The following is a 15,816-nucleotide window of genomic DNA, read 5'->3' as shown; positions in this document are numbered from 1 at the left end:
GTGGCCTCAGCTCCTCAGCACCACTGTCCCAACCAGAGCTGAAATGAAATAATTTTGAGTTTTATGTGGCCTCATCATTGTCAGATCCCAGTGAATGCGGTTATGCGATGCCATCGGAATGACTCATTCCCATAATTACATATGTTCTGAGGGGTTATTCCCATTGTGTTATTAAAAACTAGTGATGTTGGAGTTTTGGCAGGGACTGTCTTCCTTGTATGATCTACAGATTTTGTCAATTAAATGAAGGAAAAGTAGATTTCCAAGAGTTCAGAACAAGACTGGACTTGCACTCTGAGCCCTTTCTCAGTGTGGTATTGAGCTCCTCTGTTTTATTTAACAGGATAAAGCAGCATCAGCCATCTCCCTCTATTGCAGCAGTTCCCTGCAGAGCACAAGGATGCAAGTGGATTTTGTAGCTCATCTTGAAAAACCCCAGCAGAAGATATTGTAGGCAGTTTATCAACACAGTAGCTTTCCCAGCTCCGTTCCTCAGACATGGCTTCCCAGGGATTCAGCTGGCAGGAGCAGGAGGCAGGGCTCCTTGGCAAAAGGCTCCAGGTGTGACAGCTCTTGAATAGGAAAAGCAAAGCGATCCTGGATTGTTGCCTTGGATCTGGAGTTCCCAAAACAGTGACTGAAAGCAACAGGGGAAGTCGGGAGGGAGGAGAAAACTAAAGTCAAGAAAAAAGGCAAAAAGGTGTAAGAGAACTTTGAGAGCCCAGGCTGAGCTGTGCCAGGGGGATGGAGCCCTCGGAGCGTGCAGCGGGCTCAGAGCTATGCAGGCTGCAGAGCCCTCGGCTTCACTCTGGGAACATCTGCCAGTGCCACGGATCCGGAATTCACCAGCACTCTGGAGGCTAAAGCAGTTAAATATGAACGTTTTCTTGTGGTTTGATTTGAACAGTCATGAAAAGGAACTTCTGCCCTGACAGGCTGGGCTCCTCTGTGGCACAGGAGGGGCTGTGGCTGCTGAGGCCCTGTCAGTGCCTCTAAAGTGGCGCTTTACCTCAGGCTGTAAATCATAATATACCACCTACCTGGATGCCTCTTTTTTCCTGTTCTTCAAAAATCATGACATTCCAGCAAGCAGCTCCATCCAAGCTATGGTTTGGCATTCAGTTGGGTGTGATGTATTACCGTGTACTCAAATGCCATCAGGGTGGTTTATTTATGGTGACTGATTAAATACACTGGGATTTCTGTAATTTTAATAACGTTTTTTTAAAACGCGATGCCTATAATCTCTCTCTGTGAAGTCTACTGACTTCATAAAATCTGTAAATATATATCTGAACTATCCCTTTTAGTGTTCTCAGACAATGTAATCCAAACAATAGTTTTGGAGATAACCTGTTTCACTATCCTACTCTGTTTCCTTTAATCAAAGCTAAGATTTCTCCTGAGTGAGAAATCATTTTAACATAAACATGGGCTAAGGAGTATATACATTGCCTCCACCTCTCTAGGGGTGGAAAATCACTGAATTACTGTGTGAGGAGTGTGTGTGCACACAGTTCATTGACTGTAGATGGTGAAAAATACAGATTTATATTACCCAGAGAGGGTTAAGAATGTGATAGAACCAACCTGTGTTTGGTGAAATTCATCTGCTCTAGCTTCCAAATCTTAGCAAATGAGAGAGCAATTAAAGAGTTCCAAACCCACAACTGCAAGCTCTCCATTATTCCTGGTCCTTTGTTCCCCCATGGCATGGGATGGATTGCTCAAAAGCTGAGGAAACTGGCTAGAAACCATCCTGCAGATTCTGAGTTAATGGAATTCTGTCCAGTGAATTACACCAGATTGTTCAGCAGGGAAAATGAAGCTGTTTTCAGTGCAGTAGAGCTCCTGACAAGGGATCTCTATGTCTGTCTGTCCATCCAGCAGCTGTTTCTCCCATTCAGCACCAAGTTGATCAAAGCCTAGGGTGGGAATACGTGCAGGAGTCGGAGCAGTGACATTCCCATCCGTGATCCCTGTCGGTTCCTTTGGCTGTCAGATGTAGGCAGAAGGCTCTCAGGATAGGCTCGCTCTGTCTGGGGACATTTTTGAATAGTTGGGGTTTGACTCCAGTTTTGGTGAATAAACAAATGAAGCTGGTTCAGCAAACCCATTTATTGATTTATTTGTTCAAAGATCTGTATTTTACAGTGATGCCGTGGAGAGAACACCACAACAGGGTTATTTAGTGTGTGGAAAGAGAGTGTTCACATGTGTGTGAATTGAGGTTACATCACCCAGCTAACGACATCTCAGCTTGGACTGGGGAGCTCAGTGTGCAGTTCACATTAGTCAAAGGAAAAATGTTCCTAAATTCATAACTGAACTAGCTCTCTGGGAGTGGGAATAAGCACAGTTCTTGAGCTGATTCAAAAAAAGAAAAGAAACTGGATTTATTTTTATATTTTTCCCCTAATTGTTCTAAAACAATTTAATTTTAAAATCAACCCTACTGAAAAATCTTGGATAGTCTTAATATGCATCTTAAACTTCCTGTTACCTTTGTCCCTTTTTCTTCCCATTTTGCTATGAAAAAAGGAAGGAAGTAGGGGAAAGGCTACAACAGAAAGAAGTTTGTCAGTTTTTCTAATAATCCCTAGAGTTCTCTAAAATAGGTTCTGTTGATTTATTATATGCAGTTTAGTTTTGAAATAGTTGTGCTAATAGTGTCAGGAGTTACTGTAGGGAATCAAGTCATTACCAGTGCCTCATATAGAAAACTTTCCTAATGCACTCTCTTTTCCTTAATCCTTGCTGAGAACTAGATGGGGATATGGCAGCAGGAGGGAGGCAGAGTGAGCGAGCTGAGGTTCACCAATGGGTGACTGGTGGGTGCTGGTAAAAGTAGAAGGGAAAATGGTTCTGCTTACGTGCAATGCCATGGCACAAACAAAATACTTCTCTCACAGGGTAGAAAATAGGGTAGGATTGGATCATTCAGCTGAGAAGCTTTCAGAAATCATATGAACATGATCCATAAACAACTGAAAGGATGACTTTTAAGAACCTCTTTCTCCCCCTCCTTGGTATGCTGGTCGTTTATCATTGTGCTGAAATGGAATCCCCTTTCAAAGACATAACAGCTTCTTGTTTACTTAAACACAAAATGGACGATGGGCTGAAAGGTTTTTCTGCCAGCAGAGCAGTCACAGAGAGCTTGGTACAGCTCTGGAGCCGAAACAACTGTGCAGCCTCCACACCCTGCACTGAGCCAAGCCAGCCCTGGAGTGGCTGGGTGAAAGGAGTTGGGGTGTCCTGTGCTGGAGCTGAGTCCACAGAGGGTGCCACGAGCCACAGGAGAGAACCAGGGCTGTGGGTGTGGGCAGCTGACCCCTCAGAGGGACAGGGTCCTCTCTCACAGGCTACCCTGCACATCCGCTGGCTCACTCTGCCCTCCAAAACCACAGAGCAGAGGGTGGTATGGAAGTGAGTACAGCGAAGATTGGATTCACCAGGGTTAGTTTGGGGTGAGGCTTCCCCTGCCCTTTGCCCTACTGGGGGAGTTGGAGCTCCAGCAGCATGTCCCTGATCCACCTTGGGCACATCTCTGTGAGCCACAGCACCATCCCTCGGGACCAGAGAGTTTTTGCTGAACTCTCGAGAAATTAAATGTATCTCTACATATTTATACAGAGAAAGCACATTTTAAAATACCAGGGCAGTGAGTGGTGAGACAGCCAAAGGAAGAACTCCCTGAGCAGAGCAGACAGTGTTCCCATGCATCCCGTGCAGGGCTCGCTAGGTCTGTCTTGCACAGTCCTTGTCCCAGTTCCTCTGCTCAGGTGTCAGCTCTCGCAGAGCAGGAGAATCCAGGGAATTCCAGCCAGTGGGATGCAGACAAGTAGTTTCTACCCAACTTAAAGATTTGTTTCTCTTCTGCCGGACCTGAGCTGTGCCTTCCCCCTCCCACCTGCCTCCCTCCTGCCATACTCCGGGGTGGTGTCCAGCAGCCGGACCAGCTGTCCCCAGCCTGAGACTGTCCCACAGCTGTGACTGTCTGAGCAGAGTCACAATGTTTCAGCAACCTGCGGTTTGTTGTTAACCTCTCATTTTCTCAATCTGCTGTGTGTTAACTGGATCCTTCAGTGGGGAATTCCTCGGGGCTCAGCGGGGTGCAGCTGGGGTCCCTCGCGCAGGACGGCTGATTTGTGGCTGCAGTGCAGCTGGCAGCATTTTCTGGGATTTTCTTAAAGCTTTGGTGAGTTTCCCTTCCACAACTGAGTCTCTGTCCTGTGGGACACCAGCCTCCATAGGGGCCAAGGTAGAAACCACACACTCAGGAAGCTGGTTGTCATTTTGATTTTGTTGTTTTTTTTTTTTTTTTTAATTTGAAATAATTCTTTGAAGCAGATTCAGGGCAGATTACCACTGACCTCTTACCACAAACTTTTAACATGTATTCGCAATGATAAAGTCATACAGCTTAAAACACAAAATAAGGGGTGGAGGAAGAGAAAGAGGCCAGTGCTGTGTGTGTCTGGGTCCCAGGTCAGGGAGAGTGGCCATGTGGGTTCAGTCTCATCCCCTGGCTGAGTGGGGCTGTGCTGGGGCTGTGTGCTTGGGCTCCAGTTGAGGCCTTTGATCATGAAATCAATCCCATGTCTGGGTCCTTCACTGGTTCATGCTCCACTTCTCCTCCCTGCAGTGTCCCCACAGAGCCCTGGGGGAGCCTCCGTGTGTGCTCCCACTCCTCAGCAGCATTCTTCCACAGTCCTGGGCGGGGTGTGTGTGCAGCCTCCTTAAGTATTGTGTGTGTGGCCTCTGTAGGTCTGTGGGTCAGTCTGGAGTATGTGTCTGTCTCTGGACATGTGTACGTGGTGTAGCAGTGCTCTGTTCAATAAAGCTTTCATATACATAGCAGCAATGGAGTCTTGCCATCAGGTGACGCACAGGGCCAGCTACTGGGCAGGGCTAGTGGGCGTCGTGGGCACCATGGCCCCTCTCTGTTTGTTCTTCCTCTTCTTGGTGCCAGACTTAGTGTCTTTGGTGTCTTTCCGATTTCTATTCCCATTATCTTGCTTTCCTTGCTCTTCCTTTTTCTTCCTTTTCCCTGCAGTAAAGCAAAGGGGCAGTGTGAAGTGGAGAACAGATTGGCCATCTCCACCTCCCCCTGCCCCTCTGGCTAATTCCTGTGCATTTCGTTACTGCTCAGAACTGTTCCCCCTCAGAACACTCAACACAGCTGCAATCCTTGTCCATTCTATAACAAGATAACCAGACCACCATCCATCCTGAAGACACTCTAATTCCTGGGAAAAACAGACCTAAGCATTCTGGCAGAGAAGGCAACTCCCATCACGGCAGCACACAGGCATGCACCCTTGGCTGCTCTGTGGCCAGGGAAGAAGCTAAAACAGCTGAAACCTGTGGCACACATGGCAAGCTGTGCCAAGGATCACCCCCTGGGGGCTGTGCCCCTTCCACCTGCAGTTCTTCCAGCTGCCATCACATCTGTATCCCCTGCACTTCAGAGGGTCGGGAGCTGCTCGGAACATTTGTGACACTGGACAGTTGGCTGAGTACTTGTGCCTGACCTATATAGGGTGTGGGGAGGGATGGCGAGACACTCCACCTCTGCTCACCTTCGGGGCACTGGTTCTTCTGCACAGTGCATCGCCGCACCTCTGTGGTTGCAGGACACAGAGACACGTCCCCAGAGGGAGCCTGCAGAATCCGCCGTGTTCGGTCTTCATTGCCCTTCTTGAAGCCACAGAGCTTCCGTTTCTTGGAGCAGGGCCCCCATGGCCCCCACTCACTCATTTCACATTGTGCTGCCAGATAACAAGAGAGCCCAGCTGTAACTCCCTGGGTTGCCAACTCAGGCCATCCCAGAGCCCACCATTGCATCTCTGCCCCACCTGAGGCTGCAAGGGAGTGTGTGTTTCCTCAGCAGCTTCCTAAGTCCCCGAGCACCCCCTTCCTTGCCAGAACACACCAACTCTGGGTCACAGTTCACAAACACCAGGGGCTGCTCCCCATCCAGGCTGGTTCCAGAGGGCTCTGCCCCATGAAGGGCTGTGCTATCACCCCCTCAACATGGGTATGATGAGGGGTTCAGTTCATCACCTAAACCCCCCTGCAGCGCTACCCATGACCAGACACACCGAGCGCAGGGCTGGACCCGAGGCTGCTTACCAGGACTGCTGCACTCCATGGTGCCGTTGGCAGCAGCGTAGCCTTCGGGGCATGTGACGTAACATCTCCCTTTGTGCAAATACAAACCTTCCTTACATTTTGTGCAAAAGTTTCGACTGAAACAGGACTCACAGTTCTCAATTTTGCATTCTGGGGAAAAAAAAACCAAACACCAAAGCCATCATGTAGTCCGATGTGAACAAAAGACTCATGAAGCCAACCAGAGCCCAGTCCTGGCTCCCAGGGGTCTTGCCGCAGCCAGGGCATGTCTCTGAGCATCCTGCCAGGCCTGGCTGTGCCACTCAGAAGTGAGTTTTCTTTGCACCATTTCCTGTGCAGGACAGCCCTGTGCTGCAGCTCTCACATCCAGCAGCAGCCACTGCCAGGACAGAATCAGGTAGGATGGGAAAGTTTTGGGCTGCTGTTCAGCTGAGCATCAGTCAGCCAAAGGGGACAGTGAGAAGGATACAGTCCCGGCTCCAGCTGCAGCTACAGGACAGGCTGCATGGAAAGGGAGTTAGATGGAAACCTGGCCATGAGGATGCTGTGCATGGACCTGCCAGGGGAGTGATCACATGTTTCCATGTCCAGCTCTTTCTGGTGCTCTGGCTACAAGATGCAAGCCAAGGATTTCACTCAGAGCTGCCTGAGTCTGATGAGCAGTAGAGAAGGAAAAGAGGCACTAAATGCCTGAAAGGATCTCCCCCCTCCCAAAGGAAACCAGTGCCAGTCTGGCAGCCCATATAACAAAACTGCCCAGAGGTCCTGCAAGATCCCACGTCCACAGCATGCCCATGCGGTGCTGAGCGGGGGTCTTGTCAGGCAGATGGCTGCGATGCTCAGCCCTGCCTCTCCCCTTCCATACAGCCACAGCACCTCCTGCACCTGAGCACAGGCACATGCTGCCCTGCAGAACGCTGCCACCTGCCCACGCCCGTTCCCTCCCAGCCCCACACTCACTGATGCACTTGTTCATGTCCGTATTGCGAAGGCCAAAGTATCCCAGTGGACAAGAAGGCAGGCAAATCCCAATTTGTCGGATATCGTTCCGCTCCAGAAGGATGAAGAGTTTGGGGGAACACCTCAGGCACCCATTGAACTCAGAGCACAGGTCACAACCTCTGGCACAGCCCTGACTCAGCTCAGTGCTGACTGGAAGAGCAGGAGAGAGGCAGTGGTTAGTGCCGGGCTCTGCAGGCACCAGCTGTGACCCCAAACCACTGGCACCACTGGCAGGAAGGGCAGGAACTGGGACAGAGCAAGGGCCAGGGTCCTGCAGCACTGACACACTCCCAGGACTGCTCTGGCCAGACACCATGGCCCCACTCCCTGATGCCCACAGGCGCCGGCGCTGTGCCGAGTACAAGCATGAGAGTCACAACAGCGGCTGTGCTGAGGAGCAGGACCCAGAAGCAGCCACCAGCTGTGCCTGGAGCTCCAGCACTGTCCACCCCAGCCCACTGCCTCCCAGCCCTGCCCATCAGCCCTGATACCCACGGTGGGGAGACACTCATGACGGGCAAGTGCCCAGGAGTGCTGCACCTCCTGCTGCCTCCCCGCTCGGAGCTGGTGGTGCCTCCATGGCAAGGACCAGCAGGGACCAGAGTGCACGGTCCTGGAGCAAAACTGTTTGACTAATCCCATCCATGCTGCGTCCCAGGCTGGATCTCACTCTGACCCTGCCTATGTTAAACTCTCTCTGGCAGTGGGAGGTGTCACTGCCCCCAAAATAGAGATGTGTTCTCAGCTCCTGCGTTCAGTCCAAGAAAAATACTCAATCCCATGTCTTGAGAGTTTTCTGCTTTTAATTATCATATAAAATGCTGCTTGTTTTGAAACCAATCGCATTCTTTGCAGGCTAGAATGCAGGTTATTTTTATTAGTTTATTATGCAAGCCATGTCCTTGTTTATAGAAAAGCTGTGTATTTAAAAGATGTATTCTTTTAAATACCATGTTTACTACACTTCAAAAGCAAGCGCGGAGCAGCACAGTGTTCACATGCCAGGACTAGAGGTAAGAGAGCTGCCCTGTCCCCCTGCAATGACTCAAGAGCCTGGCAGTCCCTGCTGCCTGCCCCAGCCCCATTGCCGGGCCTGGGGGTGTGGGGGTTGCTGCAGCCTTGGGAAGAGACACTCAAGGCAGGAGGGTCCTCAGCCCCCAGCTGCCAAGAGGGTTCACTGGTCTAGATTGGGAACCCCTTGGCACTGTGGGCCCTGGCCCCTCTGCACAGGGACCCTCAGGGATCCAGCCCCATCCCTCCCGCAGTGCTGGGCCCTGCTGCCAAGCTCAGCATCCATGGCAAAGGTATAAACTGGGCCCTTGCTGGAAATTGCCCTTTATAGCATTAGCCATGACGTCAGGTTTTCCTTGTTCTCCCAGGGCTCAGCAGTCCCAGTTTTAATATAAAATCAATTTTATATAATTTAATTTAAAACAGTTTTAATGTAAAACAGTTCTAACATGAGCTTTCATAAAGGAGGGCAAATGCCCATGGCTGCTCTTGTGCCAATTCTGCCTGGCTGCCCTGCACGAGCCCCACCAGGGACCCTCTGAGCTGGAGGCATAGCTGACGCCCCTGTGACCTCAGGGCACACTGCATCTCGGAGCTGTGGCACGTCAGGGGACATGGCAGTGCGTGTCTGCCTGGGAGTGGGACTGGGGGAGCTCTGCGGGCTCTTGGGGCACCACAGGCCCTGCCCAGCTCCCTGTGTTGTAAACACATTCACACCAGCATGACCCTCATGGCATCATTAGAGGAAGTAGAGAAGAAAAGCATTTCATACATACTTCGTCTTTGCCTCTTGCCCTTCACCACTTTGCTGCTGCCTGTTAGATCCATCGAGCTTAGAAAAACCACCACCACAAGCAGTCCAAGCTGCATAGTAACTCTCCAGCGCTGCAACCCCTCCGTCGTGGGGTGGTTGTGGGAGCGTGCTCCACAGCTGGGGTCTCTGCTGCCGCTAAATCGTCTCAGGTGGGATCAGAGCTGAGAGTCTGTGCGCAGAGCCGGGTCTGGGACCATATCCACAAGCTACATCAGCACCAGCGAGCTTAGGTAGCAGGTAACATGGCTCTACCTTCATCCCCGTCAGGAGTGCAGGAGCTTGGCCCCAGTCCCATCAGGGGCTCGGCAGCAGGCGTTAGCTGCTTGCAGTTTCCAAGTATGCTGGCAGGAACTGCAAAAGAAGAGGAGAACAGGTTAACTTGACAGACAGCATTGCTCCCACAATGGCTGGGGGCGAGCACAGGGGTTGTAGGGTGAGCTGAGGGTGCTGGCAGACAGTGGCATCCGGAGCAGTATGGGGAGAACTGTGCTCCAGCCTCATCCATAAGTCCCTGTTGCTAATAATCAGCACCCATCAAAATGCTCAGCGCAGCTTTGCCATCTGCCAGCGCTGCAAAGAGTTATAGCTGGAACTTGTTTAAAATAGAGCCAGACCCCTGGGCCACCCTCCCCAAGCAGCAGATGGCTGCTGCGGGTGCCAGGCACACAAGATGTTTCCCATCAAGTGGGCACCTCTGGGGCTGGTAGTCAAGCCTAGCAGAGAGTGAGCCTGCAGTCCCCAGCCAGGGCTGGGACTGTCTGGGGACAGGGTGGGATCCTCTGCAAGCTGCCCAAAATGCTGTGTTTCTGCTCTGAGGGAATTTCCAAACCTCCCATCTCCCATTCCCTGAAGCACAGGGCAGGGTCAGCACTGTGCCTGCACAGGGCCGAGTGCGGGAGCTGCTCTGGCCCAGGCTCACCGGCTCCTACGGCCCCCCAGCAGAGACAGCCCAGTGTGGGCTGCGTTGGGCAACGAGCGTGGCTGCGAGTGCCGCACTGCCCTCACCAAGCCACGGCACAGAGTGGCCCAACGTGCTTGGCAGGACAGAGGGATGGGATGGCAACACCAGCAGGATGGGCTGGGCAGCAAACCAATGGCTCTGCGTGAACTTCTGGAGAGAGAAAGGAAGCCCAGTTGCCTGATGGCCAGCCAGCACCCAGGACTCCACATGTACCATCCTTTCCTGAGAGTGCCCAAGCCTTTGCTCCAGCTGGCTGCTGACAGGGCATTTTCCCTATAGATTTGAAGTGGTTTTCCCTGTGCCTGGTGTGAAGGAAGGGCAAGTTCCATGCTGCACCAAGAGTTCTGGCACTGCCAAGCCAGGCCCCACTCTTCTCTACAGCTGGCAGAGCAAAGCCCTGCCAACGGCAGACATTGTGTGGAAATAAAGGCGACAACACTTGCTCTGTGAAGTCAAATGAAACAGAAAATTGTTTTAATCCCTTTATAATAACTGCGCAATCACCGATGCCCCAAACGACTGGTGGCGACAGTGCTGGAAGCAAGCCCGGCCTCAGCCTGGGATGGACTCGGTCCCCAGGGGGCCGGTCCCCTCCCTGGCCCACCCTGGGTGAGGGACCTGCTGAGAGGCCATTGGCCCAAGCAGCCCCCCTGCTCCAGCCCATCTAAGGGTCCTTATGGCTACACAGCAGAACACCTGGAGGGAGGGGGCTGCCCCAGCAGCAGGTGTGGGCCGGCAGCTGCTGCAGGGAGATGGGACCTTGTGGCAGCTCATGCCACGACACTGAGCTGTGCCCGTGTGAGCACCTCCCAGCAGCACTGGCTCACCTGTGCCGGCAGAGCTGGCGGCCACCGGCCGCTGTGGGGCCACAGCCACTGGTCCCTCCCGCTCTGGTGGTTCCGAACTTTTCATTGTGTCCCTGCTGCGACTGCCGGGGCAGGAGCCCAGCCCTCCCCATGTGCTTGTCGTTACAGCCCACGGCTCGTCCACAGGATTTTCAAATAAATAATTAGTCACTTGTGTAAACACCAACTTGTTCTGCACTTCCAAGCCTGTTTGCTGCAAGCTGCTTTATAAACACTGTCAAGTGCTCAAGCCGGGCTGCGAGAGTATTTACGGAGCAGGAAGCTGTGCAGAGCGGGGTCTCCGCAGCTCCTCTGCACCTTGTGCAGGGACCTGGGCACGGCGCTGGGCTTCCCTGCGAGGTGGGGGCAGCGGGTCAGGAGGGTCCCTCCGGACAGGTGGTGTGGGATCGTCCGGCCACGCACAGCACGGCCACAGGACCCTGGCGATGCGAGCGGGTGTGAGCAGGCACGTCAGTGCAGCACAACCCAAACTCTCCCCAAATGAGTGCCGAGCGCCAGCGGCTCCGGAGGCACCGTGGTGCCGCCCCTGCTCCCGCGGCCCCCGGTCTTTAATTACGGCGGCTTTGCGGGTGAAGCGCGTTCACAGGAAGCACACGCCGTGTTTACACAACACTCACAGTTTGGGCACAGTCCCCCAGCGTGGGGACAGCAGCAGGGATGGATGTCCGGAGGGAGCAAACACAGCCCCAGCGTGCCAAGAGCCAGCATGAAGCTTGTGCCACCACCACATACCCCATCTCCGAGGGCTTGGGCAGTCAGGGCAGGGAAGTGCCGTGGGAAACCTTGAGACCGCGGCACAAACCAAGCAAGCACACACTTTTTCCTCCTTGTTTCTTTGCTTTCTAGCCCAAAGAGAGCCTGGGCTTGGCCACAGCTGCTCCCTCAGCACAGAAAGGCCACTGGCATTCTAGATGCTGCAGAGTCGGTGTCTTGGCAGGTCACACATGATCCACAGGTCTCCAAATCCCCCCCATGAGCACCTGGAGGTCTGTGGTGAGCCGTCTGGCTGGACTGCCAGCTCTTCCCATCCCCACAACAGGACACGAATTATGATTCTTTCTGTTACTGCAGCCAAGCAGTTCTGTTACATCAGTCAAGCTCAGGTTGCTACAAACAATTTCCAGTCTAAACATCAGCAGGATTTATACCATTATCCCATCTACAGGAAGAATTTGGGGTAACCTGAATTGCTCTGAATTCATTTATGGGGGGACCTGGCCCCTGAATCTGAGATAGCACTAAGCCTTGTTTGCAATTCAATCAGGATAAATTGGTCCTTGGGAGCTCCAATACAAACCAGAAAATGTAAACCATCCAGATAATTTGCCATTAGTCCTCCTACACACAAGGTGAGAAAGACCAACATTATATCCCCAGGATATTTGAGACCTAATCCACAATAACTAAATTGCTGATATATTGCCTGTTCCTGAATGTACCAGGGATCCGAAATGTAAACGGGCTCTCCAAAGGTTTACTGAGCCTCGGAGAGAAGGACCAGATGCTGGAGGCAGGACAAACCTGGTTACAGCAGCACTAGGAATGAACCCCTGGGAACTGCCAGGTCGCTGCCAACAGCCGGCTGGGCACCAGCTGTGAGGTGGGGAATTTGGGTTTCCAGGTCCTGAAGCTGGATAGAAAATTTGAATTTCCTCTTGGTAGTCAGTGAGGGGTGTGAATATGCAGAAACTGGCTTCCTGCAGGAAGAGTCATGGTTTTGCAGGGTCTCACTCAGGTTAGTTTGATCCCATGTCTTCCAGCCCCACACCAGGGGACAACACCCAGGACAGACCACCCCGAGCCCTCCCAGCCCCAGGGCAGAGTCTGGTTCCGCAAGGTTGTGGGTGGCAACAGCAGCTCTGCGCTGCCGGCTCATTCCCCAGCCTGCCTTTGTGGAGCTTTCAACAGGGCCCTCAAATACCAATGATGGCACTTGGGTATCCATTGTCCCTGTTCCACAGGCACACAGGGATGTGCCCACACTGCCGGTGCTCCCTGAGCCCGCTGTCTGCTCTGCCTGTGCCCTACTGCCTGCGCTGGTGACCCCATGGCAGAGCTCCCTGCCTGCTCTGCCAGCCCCACCGTGGGAGAGAAGCAGCCAGGGCTGAGGGAGCGGGTTTGGGTCCTCGCTCTCTTTGAAAGTCCCTCTCTTCTGCTGTGTTCCCAAGGGCTGTTTTCCTGTCGGCAGGGCTAATGCTCCAGGAGCAGCACTGTGAAACCCTCTTCAGTGGAAGGTCCCACCATGCTTGGCTTGGCCATCACAGCTGCCACAGGGTGTCTCACGTGCCTCCAGCAAACATCTCTGCACATGCACAGGCAGAGCCACTTTGTTCTGCTTAATCCTTGAAGCAATAAAAGAAGGCTGCATTAAGTCAAATTTCCGAACCAGAAGGTCTTCATTTGATATTAGATCCCAGTGCCAAGTTCTGCAAAATCCCCAACCCATAAACTTCACTGAAAAAATAAAATAATAAAGCCCAATCTGGCAGCAGAGCTATCCATAGCATTGTTGAGGTCTGACTTCTTCCACTAACTCCTGCACTGCATTCCCCGGATCTGCGGAGCTGTGCTGTGACCCGCTGATGGCGAATACGCTGAGGAGAGGCTGCTGCTCATGACCACCCCTCTGCCCTGGCCTGGCAGTGGGAGCTGCTCTGGGGGTCAGCAGCCCCTCAGCCCCTGCAGCTCCAGCCCCCAGCTCCAGCCCTGGCTCCACTCGGCACCGGCTCCTTGCCCGCCTTGCGCAGTGCCCGGCACAGTAGCTGCTCCAAGTAATGCTGTGCTCCGTAGTGCCACAGGCCTCCCTCCAGGAGTGCTTGTGCTTCAGTGCTGTAAAACATCAGGAAACGTTTTACAGGGGGATTTCCATGGCCCTCATGCCAGTGCAGAGGCAGCATGCTGCTCTGGAGGAGGAGGCAGAGCCCTGAAGCAGGCTGCAGGATCCATGCCTGCCACTTCTCCACAGAACTAGAGCAGCATCTGGAATTGCACTGGAATCACCCTGGCAGGCACAGTTCTGTGCTGAGACCAGGATGCTGCCTGGGGATCTGACTGCAGTCCTGGGACCAGCAAACCTGTGTCTCTTAGGTACAACTCAGGTGGGTTTGAGCCTCCCACAGATCAGTAACTCACCAGAACAGCAGAACCAAATTTCAGACCAGGAAACAGAACAGCCCAATTTGGGGTAGCACAGACCAGAACACTGAAAATCTGGTTCTTCCCCCAAAAGGGCTGGCTCCCTAAAGGCCCTTTGCTGAGCTGGGACATGCTCAGCAGGTGCCCCAGGAGGTGAGGCTGGGGGACACACCATGTCAGCTATAGCCCTGGGTGTGGGGAGCAGGGGTGTCTGACGCAAACCAGGATGCACAATCAGGGGTGCTGAGGCTCATCCTACAACAGGTGTGCCCATTCAGCTCAATACACAATTCCCCTCTTATTTCTATGTAAATGCATGCAAACAAGGGCTTACAGCTCCTTCCACCCCAGACCTTGCCTGCCAGCTTTGTAAACACATATTTCCAGGCTCACAGGAGCCTGGTGAACCATGAGCTGCTGTGCTGATCTGCAAAGGCAGAGCCAAAGCCTGAAGCCCAGGGCAAAGCCCGGAGCAGCACCTGGGGCTTTCTGCTTGGCCATGTGCACAGGAACCATCTGCCAAGTGGAGCTTCCTGAAGGGATTCCTGGTGCTGTGGTTCTCCCACAGAGACATCACTGCCTGGGAAATCTGAGCCTTGTAGAGCCAGGAGTAGCATCAACTCCAGCAGCAGAGGAAAACAAACTGGGAAAAACAACCCGCAGCCTCAGCTCTGGGCGTGTGGCAGGACGGAGCACGCGGTCAGCAGGAGGGAGTGAGCAGGCAGTCAGGGTGTCCTCCAGACCAGCTGCTGCTGCCAGCCTGGACTGAGCCCATCCAAATTCTGCTGTTTTCTGGGACGACAGCACCCTGCACCACTAGAACAGGGGGACCAAGTTCAGAGCTCTGCAGGCCTGGCAGTGCTCAGGGTGGTTTTCAATGAAGGACATCCTGCAGCCAGCCCCTGCCGCCCCGCTGCCCATGGGCATGTGGGGAAGCTGCAGTCCCAGAGGATCTTCCTGAAGGCAGGTTGGTGGTGGGTTTGACAGGAAGCCTGTTGGTATTTGTCAGGCCTTAGGCAAAGACAGGCACTTTCATCCTTGGCAAGATGACAGGTCACCCTCACACCACACAGGGGAAGGGTTTCTGCTGCCAGTGCCACCTCTCTCAGCTGCATGGTCCCCTCTGTCCCACTCCAGGGCTGTCCCCATAGGCCACGAGGGTTGACCCGGCCCTCGGCTCTGTTGCTCACCGCAGCCGCAGCCTCACGGTACGGGAAGAGCTCTGCCAGCTCACATCTAGCTCTGCTGATGGAAACGTGGGGTTTGTGCTCGGCTCAGCGGCTGCCTGCACACGCTGGCACGGCCGGCTCGTTTTGGCTGCGCTCAGGGGATCGCTGCCCCGTATCTCCGGAGCGGGTGCCTGCACCCTGGCTGCTCCCCGCAGCGTCCCTCAGGGTGGTGCTGCTGCTCTCGCAGCGGCTGCGCCGGGGCCAGGGAGCTGATCCAGCTGAAACGAGCCTTTTTTCCAGGGTGGTTTCCAGGCATGTTGCAGCACTGGCATTCCCAGGCCTGCAGTGCTGCTGCCATCCTCCCACCCAGCCTTCACAGTCCTGGCCCCACAGTGGGGTGAGAGGATGGAGTCAGGAGTTCATCCACTCCAGAGTCACCAACAGACTTCAGACAAAATCATTCCAAATGGAGAACCCATTCACTGCAAGTGCCCAGTCCCTACAGGATCTCAGAGTTGACCTGGCCATCCCAAACTGCATTGTAAGCACTGCCCCAAGTTCACAGACCTCCACATGACAGAATCTTTTTGCGTGGGTATCTGCTGACCCCTGTGCAACAGAGTGGAGGCTCCATGTGTGCCTTGCCATGCAACATTTTCTGCTGCCAGTATTATGCCATTTCAAAGCCTTTTACTGTAAGGTGCCTCTTTAAACCCAAAC

At 53.4% G+C, this 15,816-nt stretch overlaps 1 protein-coding gene across 2 annotated transcripts; it reads right to left on the bottom strand.

Annotated features, from left to right (window-relative positions):
• Nucleotides 1-4,032: 4,032 nt before the first annotated feature.
• RSPO1 (R-spondin 1) lies at nt 4,033-10,888 on the bottom strand. Of its 2 annotated transcripts, XM_069035978.1 has the most exons (6): nt 10,754-10,888; nt 9,218-9,316; nt 7,099-7,290; nt 6,139-6,288; nt 5,586-5,774; nt 4,033-5,053 (listed from the first exon to the last, which is right to left on the bottom strand). In XM_069035978.1, the coding sequence occupies exons 1-6, from the start codon at nt 10,836-10,838 to the stop codon at nt 4,902-4,904; spliced, it is 867 nt and encodes a 288-aa protein (XP_068892079.1). In that variant the 5' UTR covers nt 10,839-10,888; the 3' UTR covers nt 4,033-4,901. The 2 variants fall into 2 exon arrangements, with proteins under 2 accessions (XP_068892079.1, XP_068892078.1); XM_069035977.1 differs by lacking the exons at nt 9,218-9,316; nt 10,754-10,888 and adding an exon at nt 8,928-9,191.
• Nucleotides 10,889-15,816: the final 4,928 nt, after the last annotated feature.

Source organism: Aphelocoma coerulescens, chromosome 23, assembly GCF_041296385.1.
Source record: "Aphelocoma coerulescens isolate FSJ_1873_10779 chromosome 23, UR_Acoe_1.0, whole genome shotgun sequence".
NCBI lineage: Eukaryota > Metazoa > Chordata > Aves > Passeriformes > Corvidae > Aphelocoma > Aphelocoma coerulescens.
Note: the sequence above shows the minus strand (reverse complement) of the source record. Positions and strands in the feature narration are given on the sequence as shown.

What these genes read in the sequence shown, in the direction of transcription:
- RSPO1 (XM_069035978.1), bottom strand. Translation starts at nt 10,838, where the DNA reads ATGAAAAGTTCGGAACCACCAGAGCGGGAGGGACCAGTGGCTGTGGCC. An exon ending in CATGGAGTGCAGCAGTCCTG is followed by an intron (nt 5,775 to 6,138) that starts GTAAGCAGCCTC and finishes GTTATCTGGCAG; the next exon opens with CACAATGTGAAATGAGTGAG. An exon ending in GAAGAACCAGTGCCCCGAAG is followed by an intron (nt 5,054 to 5,585) that starts GTGAGCAGAGGT and finishes GCTTTACTGCAG; the next exon opens with GGAAAAGGAAGAAAAAGGAA.